Here is a 27,871-nt window from a genome sequence, read left to right on the forward strand (position 1 = left end):
TTTTTCTTTAACTTTGACCAAGTTCAGAGCCAAATATATCGACACCCGCAATACTAATTAAATAAAATATGAAAAAAATCATTTCATGATTAATCTAGTGATACGATTTGATATTATTGATATTGATATATTTCTCTATAATTTTGGTCAAACTTAAAGAGGTTGGACCTTGTAAAAAACTAATCACCATGAATTTTGAAAAAACGAGTGTAAAGAAACCAGAAAACCCGCCGACACCAACTGTGTGGCAAAGCGCGCCCACCCCTTCTAGTGACTATGCTTCCTAATTTTAAGGCATCGCAATCAGTTGAGATTTTCTATTTGAAAATCGGGTCACTCGATTTTGATCGGGTCAACAATTTCTCAAGGAATGCTCTTATTCAATTCTTTCTGTTCACTATGCTCCCTAATTTTTGTGTTATCTCATTCGATTGAGCTATTTAATTTTCAATTTGGTTCATGATGTTGGCCGGGTCAACGGTTTTTAAAATCAAATGGCAACAACTAACTAAAAAACATATCAATCTCATGCACCCTATCATCATCTAGAAAAAAGAAATGCCAACATGTAATATTATAGCATTAATATAGTGTATACAACCACGAATGCAAAAACATCTTCACGTAAGTATGAATTGATTAGCAAATAACACAGAATCTTACCACGAAAGGTCCCCCAAAACACTGCATTGTAATAAAATAAAATTAATTTAGTACGCCTAAGATAAATCTAGGGAGGTGCTTGGTTCACTGATTTTGTAACGTCACCTGTTTACGGTGATAAAGGATAACGTCGATTCTTATTTGGATTGGCCCGACCTGTTTACGGTGATAAAGGATAACGTCGATTCTTGTTTGGATTGGCCCGACTGTAAGAGCATCTACAGTCGAACCTAAATTCGACCCCTTAAACGTCCACACAAGCTTCCGGACACGTTCACGGACAATGAGCGGTCACTCTTTAAAAGACCGCTTCCACAACCAAATACCTCATTAAAAAACTATATCTTCGCTGACGCCTGTCCACCACGTCCTTGTTGTTCCCTTCCGTGCCCAGGTCCAACGGCCGTGTGACCCACGAAGTGAAGATCCGATCGCCGACGAAGAAGAGTAGGACATGGGACACAGACTGGCCCACATGGGACATGAGGCACCGTCGCTAGTAGAGGTGAGATCGATGATGGACGAGGACGAGCGGGCCTCGTTGCGGAGACAGGGGTGCCGGTCACCCGTTGCGGCTCCGCCTGTCCAGTGGCGTGCAACTCCACCTCTGCGGTGTCAGCCACGAGGGCTACCGCGACCTCCCACGCCCTCTACCTCAGTCAGCGGGCACACCTCGTCCTCGCAGTGGACAGGCCATAGGCATTTACCTTCGATTCAGAGCCGGACGCCACGGAGGGACGCGCCACCAAAGGAGATGTGTTATCTCATTCGATTGAGATATTTAATTTTGAATTTGGTTCAAGATGTTGACCAAGTCAACGGTTTTCTAAAATCAATCGCAACAACTAACCTAAAAAACATATCAATCTCATGCACCCTCTCATCACCTAAAAAAAAGAAATGACAACATGTGATATTATAGCATCAATATAGTCCATGCAACCATGGATGCAAAAAACAGCTTCACATAAGTATGAGTTGATTAGCAAATAACACAAAATCATACCACGAAGGACCTACCAAAACACTGCATTTTGTAAATAAACTAGAAACACTTCATCGTCTCTCTCACTTGCTGAACCAAATACTCCATCAGTTCTAATATATAAGGTGTGTTATTTAAAAAAAATCAATTTCTTTAACTTTCACCAAGTTCGGAGCCAAAAAGTCTGACATCCGCAATACTAAATAAATGAAAATATAAAAGTTCATTTCATGATGAATACGATGATACCAAGTTGATATTGTGGAAATTGATATATTTCTCTAAATTTTGTCAAATCAAAAAGGTTTGACCCTTAAAAAAAATACATCTTAAACACAATAACACCAACGAGCGCTCAACCCTTATATAAAGTTTCAAATGTCAAGTCGTGTCCATGCAAAGCCGCGAGTGTCTTTGTTCTGTTTGCGGCAACTCGGTCCACACATGGACTAGAGTCTGTAGCGTAAACAGATTTTTCGCCAACCTGCAGCGGAATTACGCAATGATGACTAATCAACAACTCAACTGACCTCTGATCACCGACTAAATAACTTCTTGGCTACCCTAATAGCGTTTGTTTGTAAAAGAAGGTACTATATACAAGGTCATATAATCTTAACGTGACATAAGTGGTGGTGGAAATGTCGAGAAGGCAGCCTGCAAAGGCAAGTTTCTTCATTTCTGGAAAACCTTGTTCAGGACGCCCTGTATGGAGCCACCGATCCCTGCTCCCAGGGTTTCAGTTAGATAAGCGACCTGTACAGTCAGATCACAAGGTTAATGGTGCAAGGGGTTGGCAAAAATCTATAACAACTTATACAGTTAGATTTTGAGTGACTCGTACCTCCTTATAAGATTTCTGCAAATCAAGAGCATCTTTGATGCGGCGATTCACAAATGTCCATGTGTCGTGAAACTCTGACAAGCGCCAACAAAAATGAGAAATCATCAACAAGTCTATATTCCAATTTTTTTTGAGAAAATGTGGATTAATTTTTTTTGAGAAAAAAGAAAATGTGGATTCCGTAATATGTTGTCTAGGATATTAGTACAATAGTACGCCTAAGATAAATCTAGGGAGGTGCCTGGTTCACAGATTTGTAACGTCACATGTTTACGGTGGTAAAGGATAACGTCGATTCTTGTTTGGATTGGCCCGGCCGTAAGAGCATCTACAGCCGAACCTAGCTAATCTGACCCATAAACGTCCGCAGCCCCCCTAAAAAAAACCGCTTCCACAACCGGATACCTCATTAGAAAATCATCAAATCCATACAATTACATGCAACGAGTAAAACCTAGTCTATATCTTCGCCGGCACCCATCCTTTTGTTCCCTTCGGTGTCCATTTCCAGCGGCCGTGTGACCCACGAAGTGAAGATCCGATCGCCAGCAAGTAAGAGTAGGACACGGGACACGGACTAGCCCACATGGGACACGAGGCGTCGTCGTCCCCCATGCCCTACTCTTCCACGTAGGAGCTCGTCGTCTGGACGTCGCTGGTAGAGGTGAGATCGATGATGGACGAGGACGAGCGGGCCTTCTCGACTCCTCGTTACGGCGCTAGGGGGTGCCTGTCACCCGTCGCGGCTCTGCCTGGCCGGCGGCGTAAGACTCGCCTCCGCGGCGTCAGCCGCGAAAGCTGCCACGGCCTCCCGCATCCTCTGCCTCAGTCGGCGGGCACACCTCACCTCCGCAGCTAGGGATGTAAATGGTACGGATAATTTCCGTTCCGTATCCGCATCCGCATCCGTTTTTAAGGATATGGTATGCACTTTCACAAATCCGACGGATACGGATGCGGATACGGATAATTGTTAACCGGATATCCGACGAATATGGTAACGAATATGGTATCGATAATATCCGACGGATCTGGATTATCCGGTATTTTTTGCGGATTATCCGGTGTTATCAAATAGGATTATCCGATAAATTTGGTCCAATCGACAAGCCCAACGACCCAATTAGATCGCTGATCAGAATCACCACATATAAATATCATATAACCCTAAACCTAATAGCACCGCCGTATGACTGTACACATAAAATGTACGTACAAGCGCAGAAAATAGACTTGAGAACACGTACTGTACAAGCTCACTTACATAGTATATAACATATTCTGTTATGAACCAGAGAACACTATGAACCTATGATGGCTAATGTCTTGCCTGGTGCAGCGTGTAAGTTATTAATTTCATTTATAAATAAAAATTGATTGGTTACTTATATATTGTTCTTCTTTGCATAGATCATGATAGATATTATGGAAGATGTACATAGATTTTATTTATCCGCTTTCGGTCCGAATCCGCTCCGCTTCCGCTCCGAATCCGTAGTCTGATATAATCCGTATTCGAATCCGCATCCGGTCATTATCCGATCCGCTCCGAATCCGACAAAAAAATGTGGTAAAGGATATGGTAAAGGCATTATCCGATCCGATCCGATCCGTTTACATCCCTATCCGCAGCGGATGGGCCATAGGCGTTTACCTCCGACTCAGAGCTGGACGCCACGGGAGGACGCGCCAGCAAAGGGGTTGCATCACCAACCCGGGTTGGGGTGCCAAACGGACCGCACCACATCCGGTGAGGCCACGATCGCACGCCTCGATGGGGATCCAAGTGCCATTTACACGGACGCAATAGATTCCCGCCGAATCGAGCCCGACCGTGGTCGAGCAAACTCCTCCCGGGCGTGTCGGAGAGCCATGCGGATGACCATCTCCTCCTCAGGCCCGCATGGGATGAGATCCTAGTCAACGAATCGGGAGATCTCAAAGTCGGATCCGCTGCCCGTCATGCCGAAGATGGCCGGAGATCGCCGGAACGGAGCTTGGGGGCTGAGTGAAGTAGAATGCAGTGGAGTGGCTAGGGTTTGGTCCGGGATGTGGATGGGGACGAATATATGTGGGGTCGAGGTGGGCCAGCATGGGCCGAATCTGACATGGAGGAAGTGCCCGGGGGCGTCCGGGCCTCCCCATATCCGCCCCAGATTTGGGCTGGACATGAGGGCTGCCGGTCAGCCCAGATGTATAGGGCCGGTTTGAGGCGCCCGGCTGGGTCACCTTTTTGTGAACAGGACCATCCGCCGTATAGGGCAGGTTTGGGAGCCTGGCTGTAGATGCTATAATCAGATAACGCGGTACCAGGTCCCAGCCTAGTTGTAACCTCATTACGCCCAATATCCTGTGTAATCGGAAACCGTCGCACGATGCTTTTCCCCAGCATCGTCTGCTCTGTGGCCTTCGCATGAAGCGCCACGAACTCTAATAATCTGATCTCACCTCTCGCGCCACTTGCTACCGTCCCACACGCCGCCGCGAAGCCACGTCCGCTATTGATGGATGTGTTGGCGTCAATGGCTAAGTCGGCCCCCAAGGCGGAGGCGTTGTCGCACTAGTACATGCTGGTCGGCTGGCTGCACGAGGAGGCTGGCCAGAAGCTGGTGGTGGACTGCACCGGGGAGGGTGCGGTTTTCGTGGAGGCCGATGCGGACATCGCCATCGACGAGCTCAGCGACGCGTGGTGCCCGCCATTCCTGTACTTCGAGGAGTTCATCGGCTATGACCACGTCTAAAGGGCATCACCGCCTGGTGTGCTGCTAACCATGGTTGCCGACCAGCCCCTGGTGTACGTCCAGGTGACACGGCTCAAGTGCAGAGGCTTCACCATGGGTCGCCACGCTGCATCAGCGGCGTCCCAGGTGTGGCACAGTTCTGGACAGTTGTCTTGCCGCCCATCTGGATCAGAAAGATACTCGCCTCACGGCAGCCGCCAGGCCCTTCTTTTGGCGCCTCAGTACCGGGAGTCCGTCTCTCCGATCACGAGCACGCCAGAGTCCAGACCCGCAGAGGCAAGGAGTGCCACCATGGCTGCTCCTTTGAGATTTGTTAGCCTTTTTTCTTGTCTAGAGACGAATTGATTTCTTGCCTGCAACCAAACAAGTTTTGAGTTTTATTCGTTTACATTTACGGTATCAACGCAATTCCACTGCCTTTACGTTTGGGGTGTTTCTCTGGAACCAAACGTCTCCTAGGTTCAGCTCGTTGCCAAAGTAGGATGGTGGTGAAGATCATCTGAGATGGATTTGCATGTCACAGAACACATCAAACGAGGCAAGAAAAAAGGAAGGAAGAGGGCGGAGGGAGGGAGGAGAAACCCTCGCCACTTACCCTGTTTCTCCATCATTATGTTTTTCAAGATTGAAGAACCAGAAGACCAGCATTTTCTACTAAAAGAAATGAAGTGTCTTACAGGCTAACCCAGACAAAGACACAGAGACACGAGGATGTATAAGTTATTAAGAACATGAGAAATTGCAGATATTTTGTTTTGTCATGTATACACTATTGCGTCGAGTCGCATAGCTCCGAAAACAACTCATAATCAAACTAGTTAAGTGTAAAAGCTTAATAATTCCAAACTGCCAGTTTCAACTCAAACTTAGCTTACTCCAGTTTCATTACACAGAACAATACATGGTCACAAAGCTTGCTAAATTTGCTAATGTTGGTTTAGAGTAAATTGTCAAGTAGAAAAAAAATGGGTTTTAAACTTAGAAAAGGTGCAAACCTGGAGAATTATCTGTTAACATGTACACCTCTGAGGCTGAGTAGATGCCACCAAGCACAGTACGTTTCACATACCAATCAATATCTGATCCAGAATCTCCAGCAGCATGCCAAATCTCATCAACAAGGACTGCTCTCTGCTTTAAGCTTGTTGAGACATTTGCTGGTTGAGACTGCCAAACAAATTATATGATTGGGCATGTAGCCATCACACAATAATTTAGTTAAAACACATATGGGAGGGGAGGAAATGAAAGAAAGACAACGGGCCACCTGAATGCTCAGCGCTTGAGGCCACTTTGATATGTAAGGTGTCTGCATCTCAAGCCTCATCCGAACAAGTCTAGATAGTCTCTCAGTGAGCATCAAGTTTTTCAAAAGCTCTCCCTCACCAGCATCAACGCGATCCATGAGTTGTTGAAGGCAGTCATCCATGAAAAACTGCATTCACACACAAAAAAGAATTCATAAGTATAGGCACACAAAGCATAGAAACACAAAAGCTTAATATGTTTAACAAACAATAAACATCTTGAATCAATGAAGTGAAATGCCGAGTTCCATCATACACCGATGAAGTGGAAGAAAGGAAGTTTCAGTGTCTGCTAAGCGTAGTGTCGATGCCCTGAGCCTCACTAAAAAATTCCCTCCACATTTTTCTGCATGCTCCAGCACACTCCCTAAATCCAGCTGTCGGACAAAGGTAGAGGAGACACGGGGAGAAAGAGCGGTGGGAGGGGGTTGGTCGGGTGGGGTGCTGGGCACGGGGAGGAAGAAGGTGGGCGGGGTGGGACGGGTTGGGGTGGTTGGCATAGGGAGGAAGCTGGATTGAGGTGTGTTTTTTTAGTTGCTATGTCCAGGTTTTGTGTAGGTGCGGGTCTGGTACAGGAGGGGTGGTTGCGGAATAGGTATTCTACAAGTCTTAAGGCTGGTTGTAGAATAGAACCACCCTATATATATGACGATACTCCTGGGAGTATGTACTCCCGCTCCACATATACCACATACATACATCGATTAGACCTTTTTATCAGTTTTAATATACTTCAAAAAAGGGCAGCCCGGTGAACGTAGCTCCCGTTTGCGCAGGGTCCGGGGAAGGGTCCGACCACTTTGGGCCTATAGTAGGTAGCCTTTCCCTACATTTCTGCAATAGGCTGTTTCCAGGACTCGAACCCGTGACCTCATGGTCACAACTTCATCAATAATTAATTGATACCCTAAATGAGTTCCATGAAAAATTCCCGTTTGAGACTGCATATTTTACATCATTTACACATAAACTGTTTTTTGTACGTAAAATGGTATGCTGTATAAACTAAGGGCTCCGAAGGCATTTTTTCGTAGAACTTGTATTGAGGTATCCTAAGAGTAATGAATAAGGTATATTGAGAATGATAAAGAGGTATAATAGGTTTTTTAAGAGGTATATACTGAATGTGGAAGTACATACTACAACAGGAGTATAGCTATTCTGTAGAATAACTATTCTGCAACCTTTTCATAACTGCTGGAAACAACAAAAAGCTAACTGCACGTTCTTTTCTTGCTAACTGCCCTCAAACTTTCTCTGGCACTATTTTTTGGCTGCAACTTCCAAATCGTTTATCGAAATGATGCAAGTGATATAACGTTCGAAAGTTGCTGATGAGGAAAAACTTTTTCATCTTGAACATTTTCCCAAAATCCACACAGTTTTAAGAGCAATTTTCAAATGACAAAACTTACATAAATCAACATTCAACGTATTTTGAATGGAAATTTCAAACCATTTGACGGAATGTGGCAAATGATATATCACTGAAAGATATTGATTAGCCTCACTTTTCATGTAGAACACTTTTCCAAATTCCCTATGGAGCAGTTTTGAAAATACTAACAACATTCGTCCGTTTTTTGCCCGAAATGCAAAAAGTAGCATGCTAACTCTCCGACTGAAATAGCCAACTATCAAGTGATGAGCACGCTAACTGCGAGGACGTCATTTGTTTTTTAGCCCGGACTAATATGGAACAGGTGCCAGTACTGAAGCTGCAAACTGCCTGGATTTTTTGGCCCAAACTACTACAGAACACGCTAACTGCTAATAATACTATAAGAGCTAACTGCAAGGAAGGAGTGAACTGTACATGGTGCTCCTCCCTATGGAGAAAGCACATCATGCATGCAAGCAAAGAATCTTCACCACATGCTGAGATCATTAACATTATTAGCACAATGCACGTGTGTTGCTACGAAACTAAAAAATACAAGGAGTTGCATCGCTGGCTTAGGAGGTCGTCAAATATGTTGTTATCCGCGGCATTTGCACGCGGTTCACGATTAAAAAGTGCAAAATACAACAAAAGATCACGCGGCAGGCATTGGAGAATCTTAAGAGACCATAGTAGACCCTTTGCAAGACACAACATTTCAAATGCTGAAACATATGAGAATGGGCATTAGTAAGTTGACTGCACAAGGTTGTAGATCAGGTAGAAGGACAAGGTCTACCGTTTCTTTGGAATTACTATTTGTTCACTCTCTTGTTCTGTGATATAGAGAATAGAAGAACTTGGTTGGCAAGAGAAACTGCAAACAAGAGCATAATTTTGAGTTGAAGTCGCATTTCTGCATTTGTTATTTGTGCCTTCTATAAGTGTTGGTATCACATAAAAGTACTAGTACACTTGTTTATTTGTGTTAGGTCATACATGTGAGTAAAAGTACATTTGTTTACTTATGTCTCTTGGAAGGTTGCTAGTCCCACATGTGGTAGGGGTGTATTTGTTTATTGGTGAAGGTTGTTAGTCCCACATGTGAACTCATCCCCAACTCCAACCTTTCTAATAGGAAAGAATTGCCATGTTCCGACAAAAAAATTGCATCACCGGTTGCCAGATTAATAGTACGTGTTTGCCAGATTGTTTATGCTGAGTTACCAGATTATTTAATGCTGAGTTACCAGATCTTTTCTGCTAGTTACTAGATTATAGCACATGAAGAATGACATTCCATAATCACATAACGTAGTTATTATAAATCTCATAAGTGAAACAAATCTGGTAGCTACAGATGAAAAAAGAAGTAGTCAAAACATATCAACGTGGGTTCCAATTTCAAAAGTCTCATGGCAACGAAGCCATGGTGAAAGCAGATCATCAATTTAGTTAACGGTTTGACAGATAAAATATTTTTAGTGTAGTCCCCCACATAAGACACTGTAGACACCGTATGGCACATCCACCCACACAGTACAGCCCATTTTACTTATAACAGGTATTGCCCTATGCTGCTATCCATGAGGCAAGGCATCCTAATGCTAGTGCCAGGGGAAACACGATACATTGATTTGTTCTTGAAACATCAGCCATGCGGATGTTTTTAGTGAAACAAGAAAAATTATGCAAGTGATAACACAAATACATAATATAATAGCATTGCTGTAAAATAAATACATGGTTTATGCAAATGAAGCTATTCACACAAATGATCTATTTTTCATGAGAGCATGTGGTGCATGCAAATATACAAACAAATGCCACAACATTCATAAATCTGATATAAATCAATCTATATAACAGCACTCTTCTTCTGAGCACGGATATACATCATCCATGTGTAACATCATTCTTCAACAGTGATCCAAAATAATTTATTCTTCAACAGCACTCCCTAATTTTGGAGACCTCTCATTTAATTGTGGTGTTCAATTTTGGATTTGGTTAACGATTTTGACCGGGTCAACGATTTCTTAAGGAGTTCCCTCGTACGATTGAGGTGTCCAATTTTGGATTTGATTCATGATTTTGATTAGATCATTTCTCAAATCAATCGGCAGTAACCAGCCTATAAAAATACATCAATCCCGCTCACCCTCTCATCACCTTGCAAAAAAGAAGCGTCAACATGTGACACTGTAGCATCAATATAGTACATGTGGCCAGCAATGCAAGAAACTTTCCCGCATATGTGTGAGTTGATTAGCAGATAAGACAGAATCGCACCTCCAGGAAGGGCCCATCAAAACACCGCACTATATAAAAAAGAAAACATACTCCATCATCCCCCCCCCCCCCCGGTGCCAAATCAAATAACAAAAAAAAAAAAAAGATCCCAACAACACAAACGGCTACCATAGATTCACACCAAACAATAAAAGGATAGGCCCAGTGCATAGAAGCTCCCACACAAGGTGGGGTCTGGGGAGGGATTATAGGAACCTAGTCTTACCCCTGCAAAGTGCAATGCAGAGAGGCTGGTTCGAACCCAGGACCTCTTGGCACAAGTGGGGAGGCCTTCACCACTGCGCCAGGCCTGCCCTCTATTCACACCAAACAATAACAGCACTTAAAAGGGGATGTATATGGAGAGTAGGAACTGGAGGAAAAATCGACATTTGGCAGGACCCTTGGATTCCATCTAGTGCTAACCGTAAGGTGATCACACCAAGGGGATAAATTATGTTAACAAAAGTCGAGGAACTTATTGATCCGCATAGTGGGCGGTGGGACGAAACTCTAATTCAGGATGTTTTCAACCTGGTCAATGCACAACGTATCTTGCAAAAATCTCTGAATATGCAAGGGTTCGAAGATTTTGTCGCGTGACAGTACACTAAATCTGGCACTTTTTCGGTCAGGTCTGCTTATCACCGTGAATGGGAGCTTCGCTATGGTCAGCAGCTTTCTCAGACTGATGGGCAAGGATGGGTTCGAATAAACCCGGTCTGGCAAACAATCTGGAATCTCAGTGTGCCAGGGAAGATTAAAATTTTCATTTGGAAGGTCCTACATGGTATGCTTCCCTGTTTGGGAGTCCTTGCAAATAGACACGTTTCAACTAGTGCTCAATGCCCGATCTGCTCGTCAAGTGCAGATTGTTTGGCGAAGGAATGTTATGCATCTAAATCTCCGACCTTTTGGGACAACTCTGCCCCTGATTTTATCTCATCTTTGATTGCAAGTCATTTGATGAATAAAATCTTATTCCCGTAAAAAAAATCATCATCCAAATATGCAATAGCTATCAAGAACTACGATCTGTTGGAAATATACCAATCAGATATAGCATCAAAATATGCAATAGCTATCATCAACTACGATCTCTTCATAACAGCTGGCTGCGTTAGTTTCCAATCCAACCAATGTGCATTCAAGGATTAATTCCTACAGTAATCTATGAAGCTTCCATATTCATCAAAATTCCAACCCGATGTAGCATTCAAAAAGTATTACTTTCTTGCGATGAAAATTGATCACCACATCGAGATCAGGCAACAAATCACAACAGAAAGAAATTGAAGGAGACGGTACCTCAACTAGCGCAGCCTCCTTCCTTGGGAAGGCACCGACGATGGCCGGCGACACGGACACGTCCCTCGCACCCGCGATCATGGCCGACTCGCTCCATCCCATCCTCGGCTAAAGCAAAACCGAAATAAAAAAAATCACAAAATTGCAAAAACAGTAAAAACGCCGAAAGTGGAAGCAGATTTGGAGGGGAATTCGAGCCGCAACCACGTGGAGAAGCGACGCGCGGAGGACCTTCTGCTGCTCCTCCTCGTACCCCGCGCCACCAGATCGGCGACCCCCCGATGCAGCTCCCTTTCCAGTCCGGTAGGCCCCTCCAGCGCCGGAACCGGCGGAGAAGGAGGCTCCATCCTTCTTGGGAGGGTCGACCGCGGGCTCCAGAGGGGGGGCGGGAAGAGGCGGTGGGGGCGAGGCGTCAGTGGACAGCCAGCAGAGAGCAGCGGTGGCAGGAGGCGGCGGGGAAGTGCATGGGAGGAGGCGCCGGGCGGCGGCGGTGGAGAGGAGGCGGCGGGCGGCGAGGAAGGAGGCCATTGCGGAAGGGCCGGTGCCACGTACTACCACGTGTCCGACGAAATGGCGAGGCCGTATCGAAACAGAGTTTGCCGAACCAATTGGTGCTCAGTCGGGACGCGAAGCATCTTCTCGCGAGCTCATATGCTCCTGTATAAACAGTAAGCTTAAAAAATGTAAGAAAAATCAAATAACTCTGAAAAAACCATTAGGAATTTTTAGTGTGTCTGCAAAGTTTCGTCATGAAATCACATTCGTAGAAATCATGGCAAAAAAATATAGATGCCCTAATAATGGTATTTTCAAACGCATTTTGAAGCTCTGATTTTTCTTTTGCCACAACTTTTACAAACGTTATTTCGCGATGAAACTTTATAAGCACTTCAAACATTCCTTAATGTTTGTCATAACAAAAACAGAATGTTTTGAATTATTTCCAATATTCTTTGATTTTACTATTAATACCAATAGCATTTGAACTCGAGCTGAGAAAGTTACTTTTGACTCGGTCGTATTTACTGTCGCCATGATTTGCATATAAAGTGCCGAAAATACCCTAACAAACATGGTTATACATGAACCTGATAAAAAAAAGTTTCTTGCAAAAAAGTTAGCAATTTAGGAAAAAGTAAAAAATCTTCAAAACTTTTTTGGAACAAACTTGGCCTACTGAAGTACCCCTATAAAAAAATTACAAAGGAAAACTCCACTAAAAAATTTAATCAAAAAAAAATTCAGGACAATGTAGAGTGAATAGTAACTCTAATATGGTGCTGATTTTGGCTTTTTGCCAACAATACCATAAAAATCATTTTTTCGCCCAAAAATTTGTGCGGGTGTGACGCTTGAGCAAGTTTGTTGTAAAAAAACATGTTTTCAGCCATTTTTAAATTACTTTTTTTGGAGAAACAGGTGCATCTCTTCCAAGTTCATTCGTTCCCCTCATATATCGTGTTTTTGTAAATTTTAGAGATTGGCAAGGTCATGTGCAAACTCAGTCGTCATAACTCAATCTTAAAGATTCGGTTATACACCGCCCGCCGGAGCAAGGGAAAGGATACTTGCAAACGCCATCGTCATACCACCAAGCTTTAAAGACCACATAGCCACTCACCGTTAGAAATGAGATCTACTACTAACAAATGAAGGAACATCATTTGGGGCATCACCCCACGCAAAAGCAGACTTACAATCATTCACCATCGGTCCAAGCGGTTGGAGAAATCAGACCATGCCGAAGATTAACTTGAAAGGAGAGGTCAAAGTCCCCACACTAAAATTCAGCCAACTGCTTGTCTTGCTTGACGTACTAAGTGTCAAGATCTTATGAGGGCCGACAAAACAGGCAACACCTACCCTCACAGACCATTCATGGACGCCTGACCGGACATTGTCAAGGTAGTGAGAGGCCAAAGAGACCTTATTCCAGTGCGATGTCGCCACCACCTCGTCGATGTTGCCTGGATAATTAAAAACCTAGGAGAAAAAGAACTAATAAAAACGGAAGGGACGGGTCCCCCACTCCTCTAGCTGCCAACAAGCCACCAAACAGGATAAGGGAAGGGGGCGAGGCTTGGTGGCAGCTAGAGTTAGGGATAGGAGGAGAGGTGATGGCAACTAGGGTTAGGGATAGGAGGAGATTGATTTTTGAAAAGGGTCGCTTTATTACTTACAAGATTTAAGTCTTACACCCGGCATCTGCATAAACCCTCTTAGTAACTAAACCCCCTTAGTAACAATAGTTATTTAAGTAGACTGAAGTCCTGTAATTTTACTTCTCGTTTGCCCAAATAAAGCATCGTCTTTTAAAGGAAGAAGAGTGTTACCTGGGCCCAAGAGCTCAACAAACTTGACTGCTTTACCGATCATGTGACATATATGATAAGCAATCCAAACTACTCAAAAAAAAAAACTTGACTGCTTTTACCGCTACTAGGCAACATGAAGATGTCCACAGCGGTGCAGGAACTTTAATTTTAAAGCTCATAATCTCGTCAAGTTCGCATCTAATCTGGATCTTATAATCTCGTCAAGTTCGCATCTAATCTGGACACAGGTCGTCATATTTGGTTGGGAACCCTCATATGATCCAACCATTATACCTATGGACATTTTGTTGAATTATTAATAAAGTTGGGCGAGAATTCTACAAAAAAAAAAAGTTCTGTGTCATCCTCCATCTTATATCCCAGTTATTACAGCACGTCGTACAACATCCAGTGTGTGGTTGCAGTCTTCACACCATCACTAACCAACGACTAGCAACTGCACATCTACCTGTCTGTTCCAGATTTCCTCCAGTCTCCCAACCCATTCCAAACATCGAACAAACTCTTCCACCGGAGCTCCTGCCCCGCGTGGCGTCTCGCTTCGGCCTGAGCTGCCGTTTCAGCCTCCATATCTTCACCCCCTGCAAATCATGCATGAACTTTCAGTCTCTGAACTTCACATGGTTTTCAGTTCGTAGGAATGAACAGCTGAATATACTACCGTTTGCGCCCCTGGAACTTTCCTGCCGCTCCTGCTTCTCGAGTTTCCTGGAGAAGTTCCTGGCCGCCGCGAACACGTCCTTAGGCCTCTCCCACCCGCCGCCGAACACGCCGTGCCCTTCCTTGGGCTGTGGACGTGCCATGAACTCCAGCACCGGGAGCTCTTCGCTCCCAACCCAGTGGATGCAGTTCACAGGGCAAGACTCCACAGCCACCTGCGATTAAGATCCCTGGATGTGTTTCAAACAGCTCAACTAGTGCCAACGTTGAGTCGGAAACTCGGACCATCTGGACTTACCTGGATCTGCTGCTCCACGTCGCCAAACTGGACTTCGACGTGCGCGCTTCCAAGAACATCGTCCATGGCAAATGTCTCCCCAGCATGGTGAACACACTCCCTACATCCTGCACACGGCAACCTCTATCTCTGAAGCACTGGTGTTCTTTGGTCAGAAATATCAGTACTACGTACCTATGCATTTGTTCTCATCCACGAAGAGAGCCTGGCTCCTGATAGGCCCATTCCAAGAACTGTACCCGTCCCCGGTGTAACCGCTCCCAAAGCCGCCTCTGCTCTTGCCAAATCCATCAGCTTTCCTGGATGAACTCCTCATCAACACCTCATACGCCTCATTCAGCAACAGCGCATGGTCATGGCCCTGAACAGAAAAACACCAATTCACAGTTTACCACGATGCAAGGGAAAGAACCGATCTGATATCTCACGACAAAACAGCTGCTCCTTGTCGAGATTTTTTTACCTTTTACCTGAATTTCTAAGAAACCAAAAACCAAAACCAAAAAGAAGAGTAAATCGAAGAACAGGCAGATGGATGCGCACCTTGTCGCCAGCAATATCAGGATGGTGTTGCTTCTGGAGTTTCCTGTAAGCTTCCTTGATCTCCTGAGGTGTGGAATGAGTTGCTACTCCAAGAACCTGGTAGTAGTCCCTTCTTGTCTTCCCCTTTGCTGTGCTGCAGCACCTGATCATGGTCCTTCTGTACTTGTTTGGTCTAATCAGTTCATGGTGAGCTGATCCAGATCTGAGCTGCAAACAATAGTGATCAGAAGCAGCACAGGTGCTGAAGAACCCTGCCATTTCTCACTTCAGGTTTTTTTTTCCTGTGCCTGTGAGGTGAGGCTGTGACTACTGAGCAACTGGAGATAAACTCTCTTCAGATATTTGCTGCTGACGAGTACAAGAAGCTGTCATTTTCAGAGAATAGATATTTACAGGATTTTTTTCACACCTTCTAGCTGTTGGACATAAAGGAGAGGACCAAAAAGCAAGCAGACTACCGATATTTACATTATAACAGCACGTGTAAATATAGATTGCTCAAAACGTTCTCCCCCGATGTTTTTAATAAGGTCATATTCCTGATCGTGCATACATGTTCTGGTACTCTAGGAAATACAGTATGTGATCAAAGCTTATTCTGAGCGTATATGCAAATAAATAACAACGTAGATGTGTTGTGCATCTATGAGTAGAACTATACATGCCAGCAAGGACCACATATCCTACTACTCTACAGCTTGAGCTGCCTATACATACATATTACATCTGTGGTCTTGTCTGGACTACGTAGATCTTCCCATCCTTCACTACTCCCTCAACATCCTGCGGTGACCCATAGAGCTCCTCAATGGCGTGGCCAGCCCGTGCAATGCTTGAGAGGATTGAGCTCCGGAATCCAGAGTCAGTGATGAGAGGGTCGGTCGTGTAGTCGAGTACAACTTCATCTTCCACATCCATAGGGACACTGAAACAGGCACACTCCTCAGCTGCAATGCTAAATGAATTTTTAAGGATTTGGGTAAACCACATCTCATGAAGGATTTACACTAACCTATCATACAGCCCTGCTCCAGCGTAACCTTCCAGATCCTCACCATTAGAGTCTGAACGGAAGATGATTGACCGCTTTATGAAGAGACCAATTGGCTTGCTAGGGTAACCCAGTACCTATTAATGCGCTACATTCAGCTCAGCAAGAATTTAACATGTGAAAAAACTAATATACTCAAGATATTCTCACCTTGGGAGAGTCAAGGTCATCTTTCTTACACACGAAGCTCATGGCACGGCCAGGATAAGCTCCCACAAGTGTCTCTCCAAGTCCTTTCACCACTTCAGCATATATCTCAGAAGAATCTCCAGATGACGGGTTCGTAGTATGAATGACAAAGGCATAGTCTGCGTTGACAATTTCTTGTACAAGAACAGCCATGGAAAGGTACTCATGATCGAGTTTCACCTTGCGTGTGCTAAAATATGCTCTTTCATTCCATTTTGATGCCCAAACCTAAAATAGAAATTATGTGAGATGTCGAAATCCCCAACTCAGAGCGAATTCACTCACCCACTAATTTATCATAATCAAATGCTCTGATCTCTATAATAGATCTATCTAAGCTTTGGGGACAAATGATGCAAGAAGATCCAATTTATGTAGGTAAGTCCATGGCGCTTCTAATGACATCAAAACTCAGAGATGCGCATTCTGGATCCTTCACTGGTATGAGTATCAGGAGAACAGACCTTTTTAATTACCATCCAAGCTTGCTCCCAACGGTGGTCACTTTCATCTCCAGGCCAGGGCATTCCGGAGCTTAGCATCTTCTCCTTCAGCTCCTTAACCTGTAAAGGGAAGTAGAGAAAAAGTGAGATAAACAAGGTTTCAAATTGCAATGGATGCAAATAGAATTTATATTTATTTTTTGTTTAAGAAAACTGTGGGGAAAACCCCGACAATATAAATAGGAACCTAAATTTATGTCGTGAGGAGTGAGGACTTGAGCCCAGGTGGTGGGACTGTATCCACTCTCTCACTTCTTACTACCGCTGACAAAAAAAAATATTTTAAAGGACAGACCCAGTGCTAGAAGCTCCCACACCGGGTGGGGCCTGGGTAAAGGATTATACGAGCCTTACCCCTGCACAGTGCAATGCAGAGAGGCCGCGTCAAACCCAGGACCTCTTGGCACAAGTGGGGAGTACTTCACCACTGCGCCAGGAATGTCCTTTAAAAAAACTTTATCGGCTTTAAATCTTTAACTTAATTCTTCTAAAGATCTGGGTACGTGGCGGCCCGTTCACCTCTTAAGTTTCTTATACTCTTAAAGATCTGAGTTGGTGGTGGCCCGTTCACCTCTTACGTTATTAAGAATCGTCACATTTGTCATCCATTTTATGAGGGATATACATATGGTTGGATTCAATTGATGTATATTCTGAGATTTTTTTTTCTATTTTGTACAAACTTATGGACTAAGTGGCGCAAGCGTTTAAACAACTGATAATAGTATATAACAAAATTAAATTCCATAGACAAAGCACAAGCATTTAGCTAGTTGCAATGTTATATCTTACCAGTTGAGTTGGAGCAGTTAGATTAAGAACAGTTTTCCGGATTTCTCCTAGAGCACTAAAATCTTCTTGAGCAAGTCTGCCCTTCAGCATCTGTATGTTTTGTGCTACTTCCTGCCATCAAAGGACGGAACAATCAGTTGGCTCATTGCCTGGAAGATCATTACTTATTTCAAGTGTACTTTTGTGATAACATCATACCAATGAATGAGAATAATAAATTGAAAAATCATTATTATGCTAGCAACTTTTTGTGTTGGACAGGCAGATGAAACAGATTTCTCTAACCACTGTATAAACCGAGTGATACGGTGCTACCATTCACTTATTTAATTTCAAACAAGAACCACCAACCTTATTGGTCTCATCAGACAATATCTTCTCAAAGGTCCCAAATGGTATGGCAACTGATGTTGGGATACCAACCCATGAAGGTACTTTTCCTTTCAGGTATGCTATGTTGCGGGACTTTGCTCCAACCTGACAACAGAACGTGAGTACCCGAAAGTGCCAGGCAAGAAGAGAAGGAATCCAACAGAGCAACAATTTGTTTCCTGATTAATTCTGAAAGTAACATTTCGTAGTGCATAGAATTCTGTTATTACCATTTCATCAGAGAACTCTTCCGCTGATATTGCATATTTTCCGAGGAACTTTTTCTTGACTAATGATAAAGATGGTATTGCTTCACCACCTTGTGCATCTGAAGAAATTGAAAGTTCACTGTCCGATACCTCCCTACAAAGTGGTAGAGACAAGATGTAATTGGTTGACATATAATCAAGGATAGAAGGAGGATTATCAAGACAAGTAAACTAGAAAATACTAAGCCAAGGGATTCCAGGTTGGCTGTGATATTACTGGTGATTGTTGAAAACTGAATGATAAGAAGCGCGAAATATGATCGTATGGCAATAGTTAAACTGGTGTTTAGCTACTTGTCACTTATATAGCAGAAGGTTTTCCCAGCCCTGTAAACTAATCAATCTTACTGACTATTGCTAACATAACTGGCGTTGGCCTTCGAAAAAAAATTAGTAGCTCCCTGTACCAAGTTATTCTCCATGGATGTGACATGTGTTAAATAAAGGGCTACTCTGACAGAAGAAACTATTCATCAGATGTATGCAATTCATAACTAATAGTAAGAGCTACCTGTAGGTGACATCTGCAGAAGTAGTTTTGAAGGAAAACACCTTCCCTTCATGTCCTTGAAGTTCAGACAGGATGTTCAGGTCAAAGCATGTCGCAAACAACACCTTAGATAGAGAGAAGTGAGGCTGCTTTAGATCAACATAGGAAACATATCTTATCAAAACTAGAAATGTATTTGTGAAGACAAAAAAACCTTGCAATTCCTTGCTCGAACTGACACATGAGACAGAACATCTGGCATATCAGGTGTTATCACGCCAACAACACCATCTGGTATTTCTTCCTCTCCCTTGACACTCTTTGCCACAAGGATTGTTGGTTTATCATAAGTTTTGTTTTGAACAGAAAGCAACTTATCAACCACTACAATATAACCTGTTACTTCAACTGGGCTAATAACCTGCCAACTATTAAAAGGAGATGGACGTCAAGCACAGAGTAAAGGAATATAATACAATAAGATGTATAAACTGAATTGCTAAGTGACACCATTTCAAAATGACAGGTAATGCACAAGGAATCGTGGTGTAAAAAATAAAATAGCAACCATGGAATTCACAATTTTACCTTCCAAGGTGTGCGACATTTCTGAGAACAGGGTCAAATCGGTTCAGAAGAGCAGATAAAGTGGTAGCTGATCCACCACGAATTACTTCTTCTGTGAAGATGTCAACCTGCCAAAATGATATTTATGACTAGTTCCTAGAGGCCAAAATATGAACATAGATAAATAAAGCTGAAGTTCATAAAATACGTACTGCCCATTCCTCAACGTTGAGTAATGAGCCAAGATATTCAGCCGAGGGCTGCATCATATTGTAGTATTGTTCGCCCTTGCTCGCAAGGGCAAGTCTGGTTCTGTCAAGAAATGCTTTAGCGTAGAGGGCCCATTGGTCATCCTTTTGCTTAACCATGTCCATGGCTCGATTCCATCCCTTCAGGAAACACAGTAGAACAAAGTCACCATCCTTGAACTTGAACTTGAACTTGAACTTGATACTTTTAGGTGGTGTTAAAAACTTGACATTGCTAAAGAGAAAGAACACATTACAAGCAATGGAGATACCCATAGGTGCAAGACAAAGAATAACTAATAAGTTGAAACAGAAAACAAGAAAAGGAAAATTGTGAGCAGCCACCCGACATACAAAAATAACTATATTATGGTTATGCATATCAAATTAGATGCAGACGAAAAATATTTTGTCTCTAGAAAACTTGAAACAGATGATCAATTTACCTTTAAGCAATATAAGATGTCTTCGTTGTCGTCAGTGGACAAGGCAAGATTTTCAAGAACAAGACTGATGAAGTACATAATTTTCTGGACAAGGGGAAAACATGTTTGAATGAGAAACAACAAGATATAGTGAGCGAACAAGCACATATAGTGACATGACTAAAGCGATAATCGTGTAACCAACCTCCGGTGCTGCATCATTCAGCTCCTCATACGACCTTTCAACTGCTGTCCTGAAAGTAGAATCAAGAGCAATGTCCAAAAAGATAAGATCCTTCAAGCGTTCAGATGAGCCAATGAGCAAAGGGCGTAGTTCAACACGAGCCTCCAATAACCCCTGCAAGGTAGCAATTAACATTGGCAACTCGTGATTCACATGGCGATCCAGCAGAATTGGTGAAATAGGCAAAAATCAATTAGTTCCAAGGAACATAATAATTTGATAGAGAAATAATCCTCACCTCAAGAAGTGGCTCTGCTGATTTATCCTCAACATGGTCAAGCACAAATTGAAGCAAATCCTAGTCACACAATGAATGCCATAAAATAAATTTACAACATAAAAAATGTAAACATGTTGAGAAAAAAGGTAAGGATTTTACAGGAAAACCAGATGATAAACCATTCACCGGGTTGATTTGAACACCAACCATGAAACCTTCACCCTGTACCCAACCAATTAATTCCATTAGATACGAGCACAGGTATCTAGTTTTACCAGAGTGATAACTGATGAGAATATTACCTCTGATTTGTATCCCATACATGTCGCAATAGCAGACTCAAGATCAGCACCAGAGTGCACAGCCTAAAGAAATAGAAGTAGAATAGCATTTGATCACTGATAAACAAATGGCGCGTGATATTTTACTTAATTATTCTTGAACAGGGATAAGAATGCCACTCAAAATGATATATTTATTTTTGAAAATTGCCATCGGCTATGCGGCTGACAAGTTAAACCTTCCTCTAGGAAACGTGAAATTATCATGATCAGCAGGGCAACATCATATATTTTCCATAATAGCACAACTAGGATCTAAAGATAGATACTCCCTCCGATCCAAAATAAGTGTCGCTTATAGATACTCCCTTAGTTCAAAACTGCGACACTTATTTTGGATCGGAGGGAGTAATAGATAGTGATCAGGCTTTAATTCTAACTTGCCCCAGTTCATACATAATCAATAAGCTCGGTATAGTCGTCATAGAAATTTGGCATGGCTCCGACTAGTGAAAGTGTGTCACCAGTCTAGGTCAACAATGAAAGCGTACTACTGTCTAAGATTTGTGGCTGTAGCCAGTTTCTATGAGAAATGGTTTGCCCACGTCAAGCCGGCTTCCTCACCACGAGGTAGGATAGCCTTTAGGTCAGAGATGGCATGCTGAGGGATAACGGGTGAGCAGAGAAAGAAGACGCGATAATACATTGCATTCAAGCTGGATTGAATCAATGTGCGTGGCAGTCCTTACATAACAATCCAAGGACAGACCCAGTGCATAGAAGCTCCCACTCAAGGTGGGGTCTGGGGAGGGATTATAGGAACCTAGTCTTACCCCTGCAAAGTGCAATGCAGAGAGGCTGGTTCGAACCCAGGACCTCTTGGCACAAGTGGGGAGGACTTCACCACTGCGCCAGTCCTTACATAACAATCCAAATGAAGGACAATTTGACGATCTTATCTTCCTATTCGGCCAGAGAGGCTGCAGCTAGGGTTGAATATGGAGAGCCATGATAAGTGGAAACACACTCTCAAATCTCAACGAAAGACTATCCTTCTGATCATCTCTTTGGCTCCAGAAAATAGCCCATTATCGGAAGAGATGTGTTGACTCTGTCTGACTACAGAAGTAATGATTGCTAGATTATTTGAGATGACTAGAACCGGGAGGATAGCCAGAGCAGCATGACGTAAGGGATCGAGGTACAAACTAAGGATGAAAGGATAACGTGGGAAGGACTTCTCCAATTAAAACACAATCATATGAGGTAGGTAATCCTAACTAAAATAAAATAAATAAATAGTTAAAAAGGATAGTCACAGCTCATAGTAGTTGCCATGGACCCAGCAAAGGTGATTTCATGTGTAAGCTGTCATCAACTGAAAACTGACCCACACTTCTGAAAATGCCTCCCATTTTTTTAAATGTATACAAAACCCTGTAAAATAGTAAGGAGTTCTAATAAATTGACCCCATGGGATTTTAGGTCTGGCAAGTGGCACCACTACTGACGTTTGGCTTCGTTGACCTGGCTGAAGTGAAAGTTAAAAGATTATACTATTAGCAGAGAAAGGCAACGTTCTGCATATACCATCGCCCATATGCCATTGAGGATTGATCTAAATCATTTCTAAGCAACAGAAGAATATGTGCCTTCCGAAATTCTATAAGATTTTTCTACGGTAAGACCTTGGGAACCACCGAGTATCTGAATGGTAAGCAGACAAGGTTGTGTCACCAAGCACCAGGGTTCCAATACTACCTACCACTTAAGAATACATTGGAGGGGTTGCTTCCCCTGTTGGTTTATTCTTTTCCTATGGTAAGGCATTTGCAAAAGCCAAATTTCACATATACAAGCTACATAGGTTCTCTTTCCTTCTTTTTTTCACGACCGCTATTTTACATACCTTCAGGCTTCTCATATAGTTGCCCAAATCACGGAGTAACCCCTCTTTCTGGTCACTCCTGAATTTTGGTTCTGAATGAATTGCACGATCATAGCTCAACAGTCGTTCTTTGGTTATGCCATTTTTGTTCAAGGTGTCCCAGTAAACGTTGATATCAAAATCGCTCTTGATATAATCAATTATCGCCTGCCCACAGAGACATAACGATCAAATCCTCAAAGCCAAAATCTTTAATATGCTATGATGAACTCCAAACATCAATTACCTGGCATATGACTACATCATCTGGGCTTGTATTGTTGTGCAGTTTCTGGTGCCATTCTTCCATAATTCCACCTTTGCAGTCATTATTTCTCTACAAACCAACAAGCAAATTTTATTGACAACCCAAAAGTTTCATGAAGCAACAAATAAAAGGTAGTGGATAGTTTTTTTAGGAGCATTAGCTTTTACCTGGATTACTAATATCTCATCACGGATACGCTGACCAACATCACCTTCACCTCCACGACCAACAGCAGACAATAACATTCTTAAGATCTCTCTGTACTGTGGGTAACTTTTGTACATATTCTCAAGGTCATCTGTAAACCTGTCTTGTGCTTGGCTTATCTCACTGCATGGTTATAGATCATTATGAGGTGCCATAGCAGATGCAACTGAGCCGTGGTTTCGTCCGATGTAATATTCAATAGTTCCCAGTCTACTAACTTGTGTTCTGTTTCCGTGTTTTCTTGAGTGAAAATCATGAAGAGGAAAGAAGTATGAGGTATCAGGTATGAAGTATGTACCGTGGTTTCACATTGTAGTTCTTGTTCCATATTAGTTGCCTGGTAGACATGAATCTAATCCAAACAAAAAGTCCAACGATACCCAATAGTCCAGCATCTCTGGCTTGGTCAACTAGATCCGCCGCAATATTAAATCTGCCGAGGAACATAGCTTGATTTCATGGATTTTTCAGGAAAGAACAAGTCATTCTTTAGTACAGATATTTGAGTGTCCAACCTGTGCATAAAAGATCGCTGGGCATCTTCCTCCAGATCTGCTATTCTTTCCAGGAAATCCTTTGCGGTGCCTTTACCGGCGTCACCCGTATCCTTTAGTTAAGAATAGATATAAGAGTTATTATTAATCCAAGAGTTGTACCAGAATTGAACAAAGAAATGTTACGAGTTGCAAAGGCGAAGTAGAAGAACAATTGCCTTTGATTTCTTGGTAACTTTGGTGTTGAAATCCAAATAGAAGTCAGAGTCGTTGTTCTTTATCCATGTTTCACCACGCCGGAGAACAAAGGGCATCCCCTTGTATCTGCCGTCATCAAGCTCTATCTCAACAACCTGGATATGATTAAGTCCTGAGTGTTTATATGAAGTCTGGAAGAGAACAAAAACAAAAATAGGACCCTCAAATAATATGTACCTGGTATTGCAAACCATCCAATTCAGACTCACCGAATGAAGTTTCACATGCCTTGTCGAGAACTGTTGAGCCAGAAGGAACTATGCTAGAAGGAGGTGCCTGCACAATTAAAAAAGACCTCGTTACTACGGACTATGTGTTTCTTTCAGATCTGAGCTTGCAGCTTAGATGCAATTTATTATTATTACTGTTGCACCTCCCATTCTCCAGGCTTTTTTGCCAGTGCCCAGTGAAGAATAAGTGGCTCCATACGGTTTGTTGCCAAGTGAACTCTGGTTTTACCTAGAGCATTTGTGGCAATTGCCTTCAGAACAGAGAAGTCCAATTAGTTTGGTCAAACCAAAGCTTAGAAATATGAAAGATTGGTCAGGCATGCTAACCAGTATCTCCTCATCACCGATCTTGAAAAGCTTCCTGCTTAGGACGTCACAGTTATCCCCCTCCTGCAAGGACTTTGTGAAGAGATCCAAAACAGTTGGTTGTTTGGGTGCAGCTTTTACTTGCTTTTCTGTAACCACAGGCTTATGTTTATTAAGAAGTTGCGTGATATCTCTGTTTCTGCGCTGAATCCTTTCTACTGAGAAGTACTTCTTCTTCTCCAGTTGCTTGGAAATTTCAAGGTTTCCTTTCACAATTTTCTTCCTTAATTGATCAACTGAGGCTCCATTATCCAACTCAGCCTGCAGTTCCTTCCTTGCTTCCTCAAACTCAACCTAGCAAATGCAAAATAAGAACTTATGTAAAGTGTTAACCAAAAATGGTCAGCTGAACTGAGAGTTGAGGATAGTTCGATGTGTTACCAGTTGCTTCTCTGGGGAATAATTTGGCTTGCCAGCTTTCTCCCATCTTAGGTAAGCCTGGACTTGTACAAGTTCCTCTGGGACACTGGTTATGGTAGTTTGAGATGCAGGAGCATCACTTCCACTCGACTCGGGCGTTTTTGTTAATCTAGCTCGCAGCTTCTCCAGTGGTACACCTCTGTTTAATTCCTCTATTAACTCTGCTCGTGCTGCTTCATACTCCACCTAGTGAAAGATGACAAAAAAAAATCAGTTTGTGAAGTTCCTTTTAAGGTAAGATGCAAATTAATCATTGAACTTGCCTTCTCTTGGTCAGCTGTATAAGACTGCTTTCCATTCCTTTCCCAACGAAGGTACGATTGGATCTGCACAAGATCCTCTGGCACCACAACAGCAGAAGCAGTAGCACCAGGTGCATCTTGCCCCTCATTACGGCTTGTCTGGAGTTGGATTAGGAAATTCTGGCCATTGTTTTTAAACCTGTCCAGAGTAGGGTGCTGCGTTGCTGATATCGTGTGCATTCAAACAAACAAGCAGGGCTACATGGTAATCCGACAGCAAAACTCACCATTTATTCCGTGCCTCGTCGAACACAAGGAACTCGATGGCTTGAACCGCGGGATCATCTATCTCAATTCTCAGCGTGGAATTGTCACCTGACTGCACAGTTACGGACAGAATAATACAAACCAAAAATACTCTGTTGTAACTTGTAAGACATAATGCATCTGTGCAAGACTGAAATACCTTTACAAAAGGTGACCTGAGGGCCTTGTTCTTGTACACTGTCGTTCCATCCGGTCTTCGGGACGGGAGGATCCATTCTCTGCAACCCAAGCAGCTGAATTAGCAAGTCTTCAAGTAAAACTGAATGCACAGCATGCGAGACAAGAAGGCGGGCAGATTCACCTCCTGTCCGGGCGGAGGGCGCCCCAATGCAGAACCAGGGAGCCGCTGGTGTTGGTCGCCTGGAGATTGATCTCGGCGACCGCACCCTGCGGCGCTGGGTTCAGAGTCACCTGCCACACAGAATGCATTACGACACATAGACAGAAACGAACAAATTTGTATAGCAAATAACTGATCCAGGCTACACCCCATATGCACGTGCTCCGACGTATACGGTTATATATCGGCACCTGGAGCTCGGAGTTGGACTCCAGCTTGAACCTTCCGACAACCTGCAGCAACGACAGCGGAAGCGAGATGAGCAAACCGTCGAACGGATGGCCGGCACTAAACCAAAACCGGGCAGAGCATGGTTGAGCGCCCGCGCGCGCGCACGTACTTCCGGGGAGGCGCGGTCGGTGGGCGCGGCGACGGCGCGGGGCACGAGGAGGCTGCGGCGGGAGACCGCGAGGGAGGCGGAGGCGGCGGCGCGGCGGGCGGGCAGCGGCCGCTGCGACCGCGGGCGCGGCGCCGGCGAGGACGGGGACGCGTGGATCCCGACCGCGCACCGCTCCGCCGCTGCAGCCGCAGAGAATCCGCCCATAGCACGAATCTCAACCACTCGCAACGCAGGCCTGATCCCCGCGCTACTGTCCGCACGCCGCCCCCTTCGTCCCTCCCACGGATCGCTCGCTTCTCCTCCTCCGCTCCTGCCGAGACGAACGGAGCAAAAATCAACAGAGCTACGTACGTGCGTGTGATCGAGCGGAATGCAGCGCTCGAGCAAGAGCCGGAGATCGAGCTGCGCGTTGGCCACTCACGGCCGCAGTCGACGGCGGAGCAAGCGGAACGGGAAGCGGGCCTAGGAGTGGGCGGTGGTGGCGGTGGTGGAGGGAGGGATGGGACGGAAGCGGAGCAGGGAAATGGGCGCGGGCGTCGGTGTCAGTGCCCGCGTCGTCTTCCCTCTCTCTTCGTCTTCACTCCCGCGCCTGGGAGTGTGAGCGTGGGTGTGCGTGTGGACGTGTGAATCTCATCGAGTGGCGCGGATGACGGGAGTTTTTTAATATCTTCTCGCTTGAGGCGAGGGCAAAACCGCCACACCTTTTTTTCTTAAAAAAGAAACGGTATAGGAGTACTTTGCATCCGCCTCCTTGCCCTTTTCGGCATTTCCCAACGGAGAACGGCGCGGGGCTGCCGACATGTGAACCACATCTAATCAAAATAAATCAAATTTTGATAATAATAAAATACTGATATATTTTTTGATAAAAAAGAGGTCACGGCTTGTTCGTCGTGAGCTGGTGCTTTTTTTGCGGGGATCGTGAGCTTGTGCTCATGGCAAGGGGACAAGGTGATAGATAGGTCAACACAGCGCATCCTTCAAACCATACAAATGGGCAAATATCTAGTGAAAATTGTCTTTTACAAAATCACAACATGTCGCTTTCTTAAGTAGCATGTACATGAGCTTTTTCACAATAATCTCAAAACAAATTGTGACACTAGGGAAGGGTGTGTACAGTAGATCACCGTAAATTATCTTTTCCGAATGGGGTTCTCAACTTCAAAATCAGATTACAATAGATTAAATAATTGTATACAAAGAAAAAAATAACATCCACAACAATTACACAAGATATACCATAAAAAAATGCAATGCATATCCAATTTTATTTTAAGCAACATATAATTTTATCGACGTTGAAGGTTGATTAAATTGTCACCAGGAAGAACGTATCACTTATAAAATGCAAGATTCCAATGTGGATGTGTTTCTTATGTGAACATTTGTAATGTTGGTAGTCAGTAAGTTAGATCGCCTGCTCTTGCTGAATCTATGGTC

At 43.7% G+C, this 27,871-nt stretch overlaps 3 protein-coding genes across 4 annotated transcripts; all 3 read right to left on the bottom strand.

The window, feature by feature from the left end:
* Nucleotides 1-1,977: 1,977 nt before the first annotated feature.
* Nucleotides 1,978-12,148, bottom strand: LOC123150852 (ubiquinone biosynthesis protein COQ9-B, mitochondrial). Its single transcript, XM_044570666.1, has 6 exons — nt 11,726-12,148; nt 11,522-11,629; nt 6,501-6,668; nt 6,229-6,400; nt 2,493-2,566; nt 1,978-2,404 (listed from the first exon to the last, which is right to left on the bottom strand). The coding sequence occupies exons 1-6, from the start codon at nt 12,047-12,049 to the stop codon at nt 2,324-2,326; spliced, it is 927 nt and encodes a 308-aa protein (XP_044426601.1). The 5' UTR covers nt 12,050-12,148; the 3' UTR covers nt 1,978-2,323.
* A 2,024-nt stretch (nt 12,149-14,172) lies between these two features.
* Nucleotides 14,173-15,676, bottom strand: LOC123150854 (chaperone protein dnaJ C76, chloroplastic). The gene is made up of 5 exons (XM_044570669.1): nt 15,359-15,676; nt 14,990-15,176; nt 14,816-14,922; nt 14,519-14,732; nt 14,173-14,438 (listed from the first exon to the last, which is right to left on the bottom strand). The coding sequence occupies exons 1-5, from the start codon at nt 15,614-15,616 to the stop codon at nt 14,302-14,304; spliced, it is 903 nt and encodes a 300-aa protein (XP_044426604.1). The 5' UTR covers nt 15,617-15,676; the 3' UTR covers nt 14,173-14,301.
* A 172-nt stretch (nt 15,677-15,848) lies between these two features.
* On the bottom strand, nt 15,849-27,062 carry LOC123150853 (alpha-glucan water dikinase, chloroplastic). 2 transcript variants are annotated; one of them, XM_044570667.1, is made up of 32 exons: nt 26,850-27,062; nt 26,429-26,738; nt 26,280-26,321; nt 26,050-26,159; nt 25,709-25,966; nt 25,443-25,620; nt 25,141-25,365; nt 24,721-25,053; nt 24,537-24,644; nt 24,341-24,439; nt 24,124-24,258; nt 23,927-24,018; nt 23,710-23,844; nt 23,372-23,534; nt 23,184-23,273; nt 22,919-23,104; nt 21,031-21,093; nt 20,888-20,950; nt 20,747-20,806; nt 20,470-20,622; nt 20,286-20,369; nt 19,804-19,980; nt 19,613-19,719; nt 19,239-19,452; nt 19,046-19,149; nt 18,496-18,628; nt 18,245-18,370; nt 17,894-18,004; nt 17,063-17,161; nt 16,560-16,826; nt 16,371-16,486; nt 15,849-16,283 (listed from the first exon to the last, which is right to left on the bottom strand). In XM_044570667.1, the coding sequence occupies exons 2-32, from the start codon at nt 26,630-26,632 to the stop codon at nt 16,079-16,081; spliced, it is 4,440 nt and encodes a 1,479-aa protein (XP_044426602.1). In that variant the 5' UTR covers nt 26,633-26,738; nt 26,850-27,062; the 3' UTR covers nt 15,849-16,078. The 2 variants fall into 2 exon arrangements, with proteins under 2 accessions (XP_044426602.1, XP_044426603.1); XM_044570668.1 differs by having other exon boundaries at nt 25,709-25,800; nt 25,888-25,966; nt 26,429-27,053.
* Between the last annotated feature and the right edge of the window lie 809 nt (nt 27,063-27,871).

The sequence above is a fragment of the Triticum aestivum genome, chromosome 7A (assembly GCF_018294505.1).
Source record: "Triticum aestivum cultivar Chinese Spring chromosome 7A, IWGSC CS RefSeq v2.1, whole genome shotgun sequence".
In the NCBI taxonomy this organism is placed as follows: Eukaryota; Viridiplantae; Streptophyta; class Magnoliopsida; order Poales; family Poaceae; genus Triticum; species Triticum aestivum.

Bases quoted from the DNA above. Each gene is read 5' to 3' on its own strand.
- LOC123150853 (XM_044570667.1), bottom strand. From the start codon at position 26,632: ATGGGCGGATTCTCTGCGGCTGCAGCGGCGGAGCGGTGCGCGGTCGGG. The intron at 19,453-19,612 runs GTAAAATTGTGA...TCCTTTTAATAG, and splicing joins AATGTCGCACACCTTGGAAG to TTGGCAGGTTATTAGCCCAG. The intron at 16,284-16,370 runs GTTAGTGTAAAT...TGCCTGTTTCAG, and splicing joins GGAGCAGGGCTGTATGATAG to TGTCCCTATGGATGTGGAAG.
- LOC123150854 (XM_044570669.1), bottom strand. From the start codon at position 15,616: ATGGCAGGGTTCTTCAGCACCTGTGCTGCTTCTGATCACTATTGTTTG. The intron at 15,177-15,358 runs GTGCGCATCCAT...TTTTCTGTTCAG, and splicing joins CTGATATTGCTGGCGACAAG to GGCCATGACCATGCGCTGTT. The intron at 14,733-14,815 runs GTAAGTCCAGAT...TCTTAATCGCAG, and splicing joins ACGTGGAGCAGCAGATCCAG to GTGGCTGTGGAGTCTTGCCC.
- LOC123150852 (XM_044570666.1), bottom strand. From the start codon at position 12,049: ATGGCCTCCTTCCTCGCCGCCCGCCGCCTCCTCTCCACCGCCGCCGCC. The intron at 11,630-11,725 runs GTTGCGGCTCGA...GTTTTGCTTTAG, and splicing joins GCGCGTCGCTTCTCCACGTG to CCGAGGATGGGATGGAGCGA. The intron at 2,567-6,228 runs GTTTGCACCTTT...GGCGCTTGTCAG, and splicing joins GTTAACAGATAATTCTCCAG to AGTTTCACGACACATGGACA.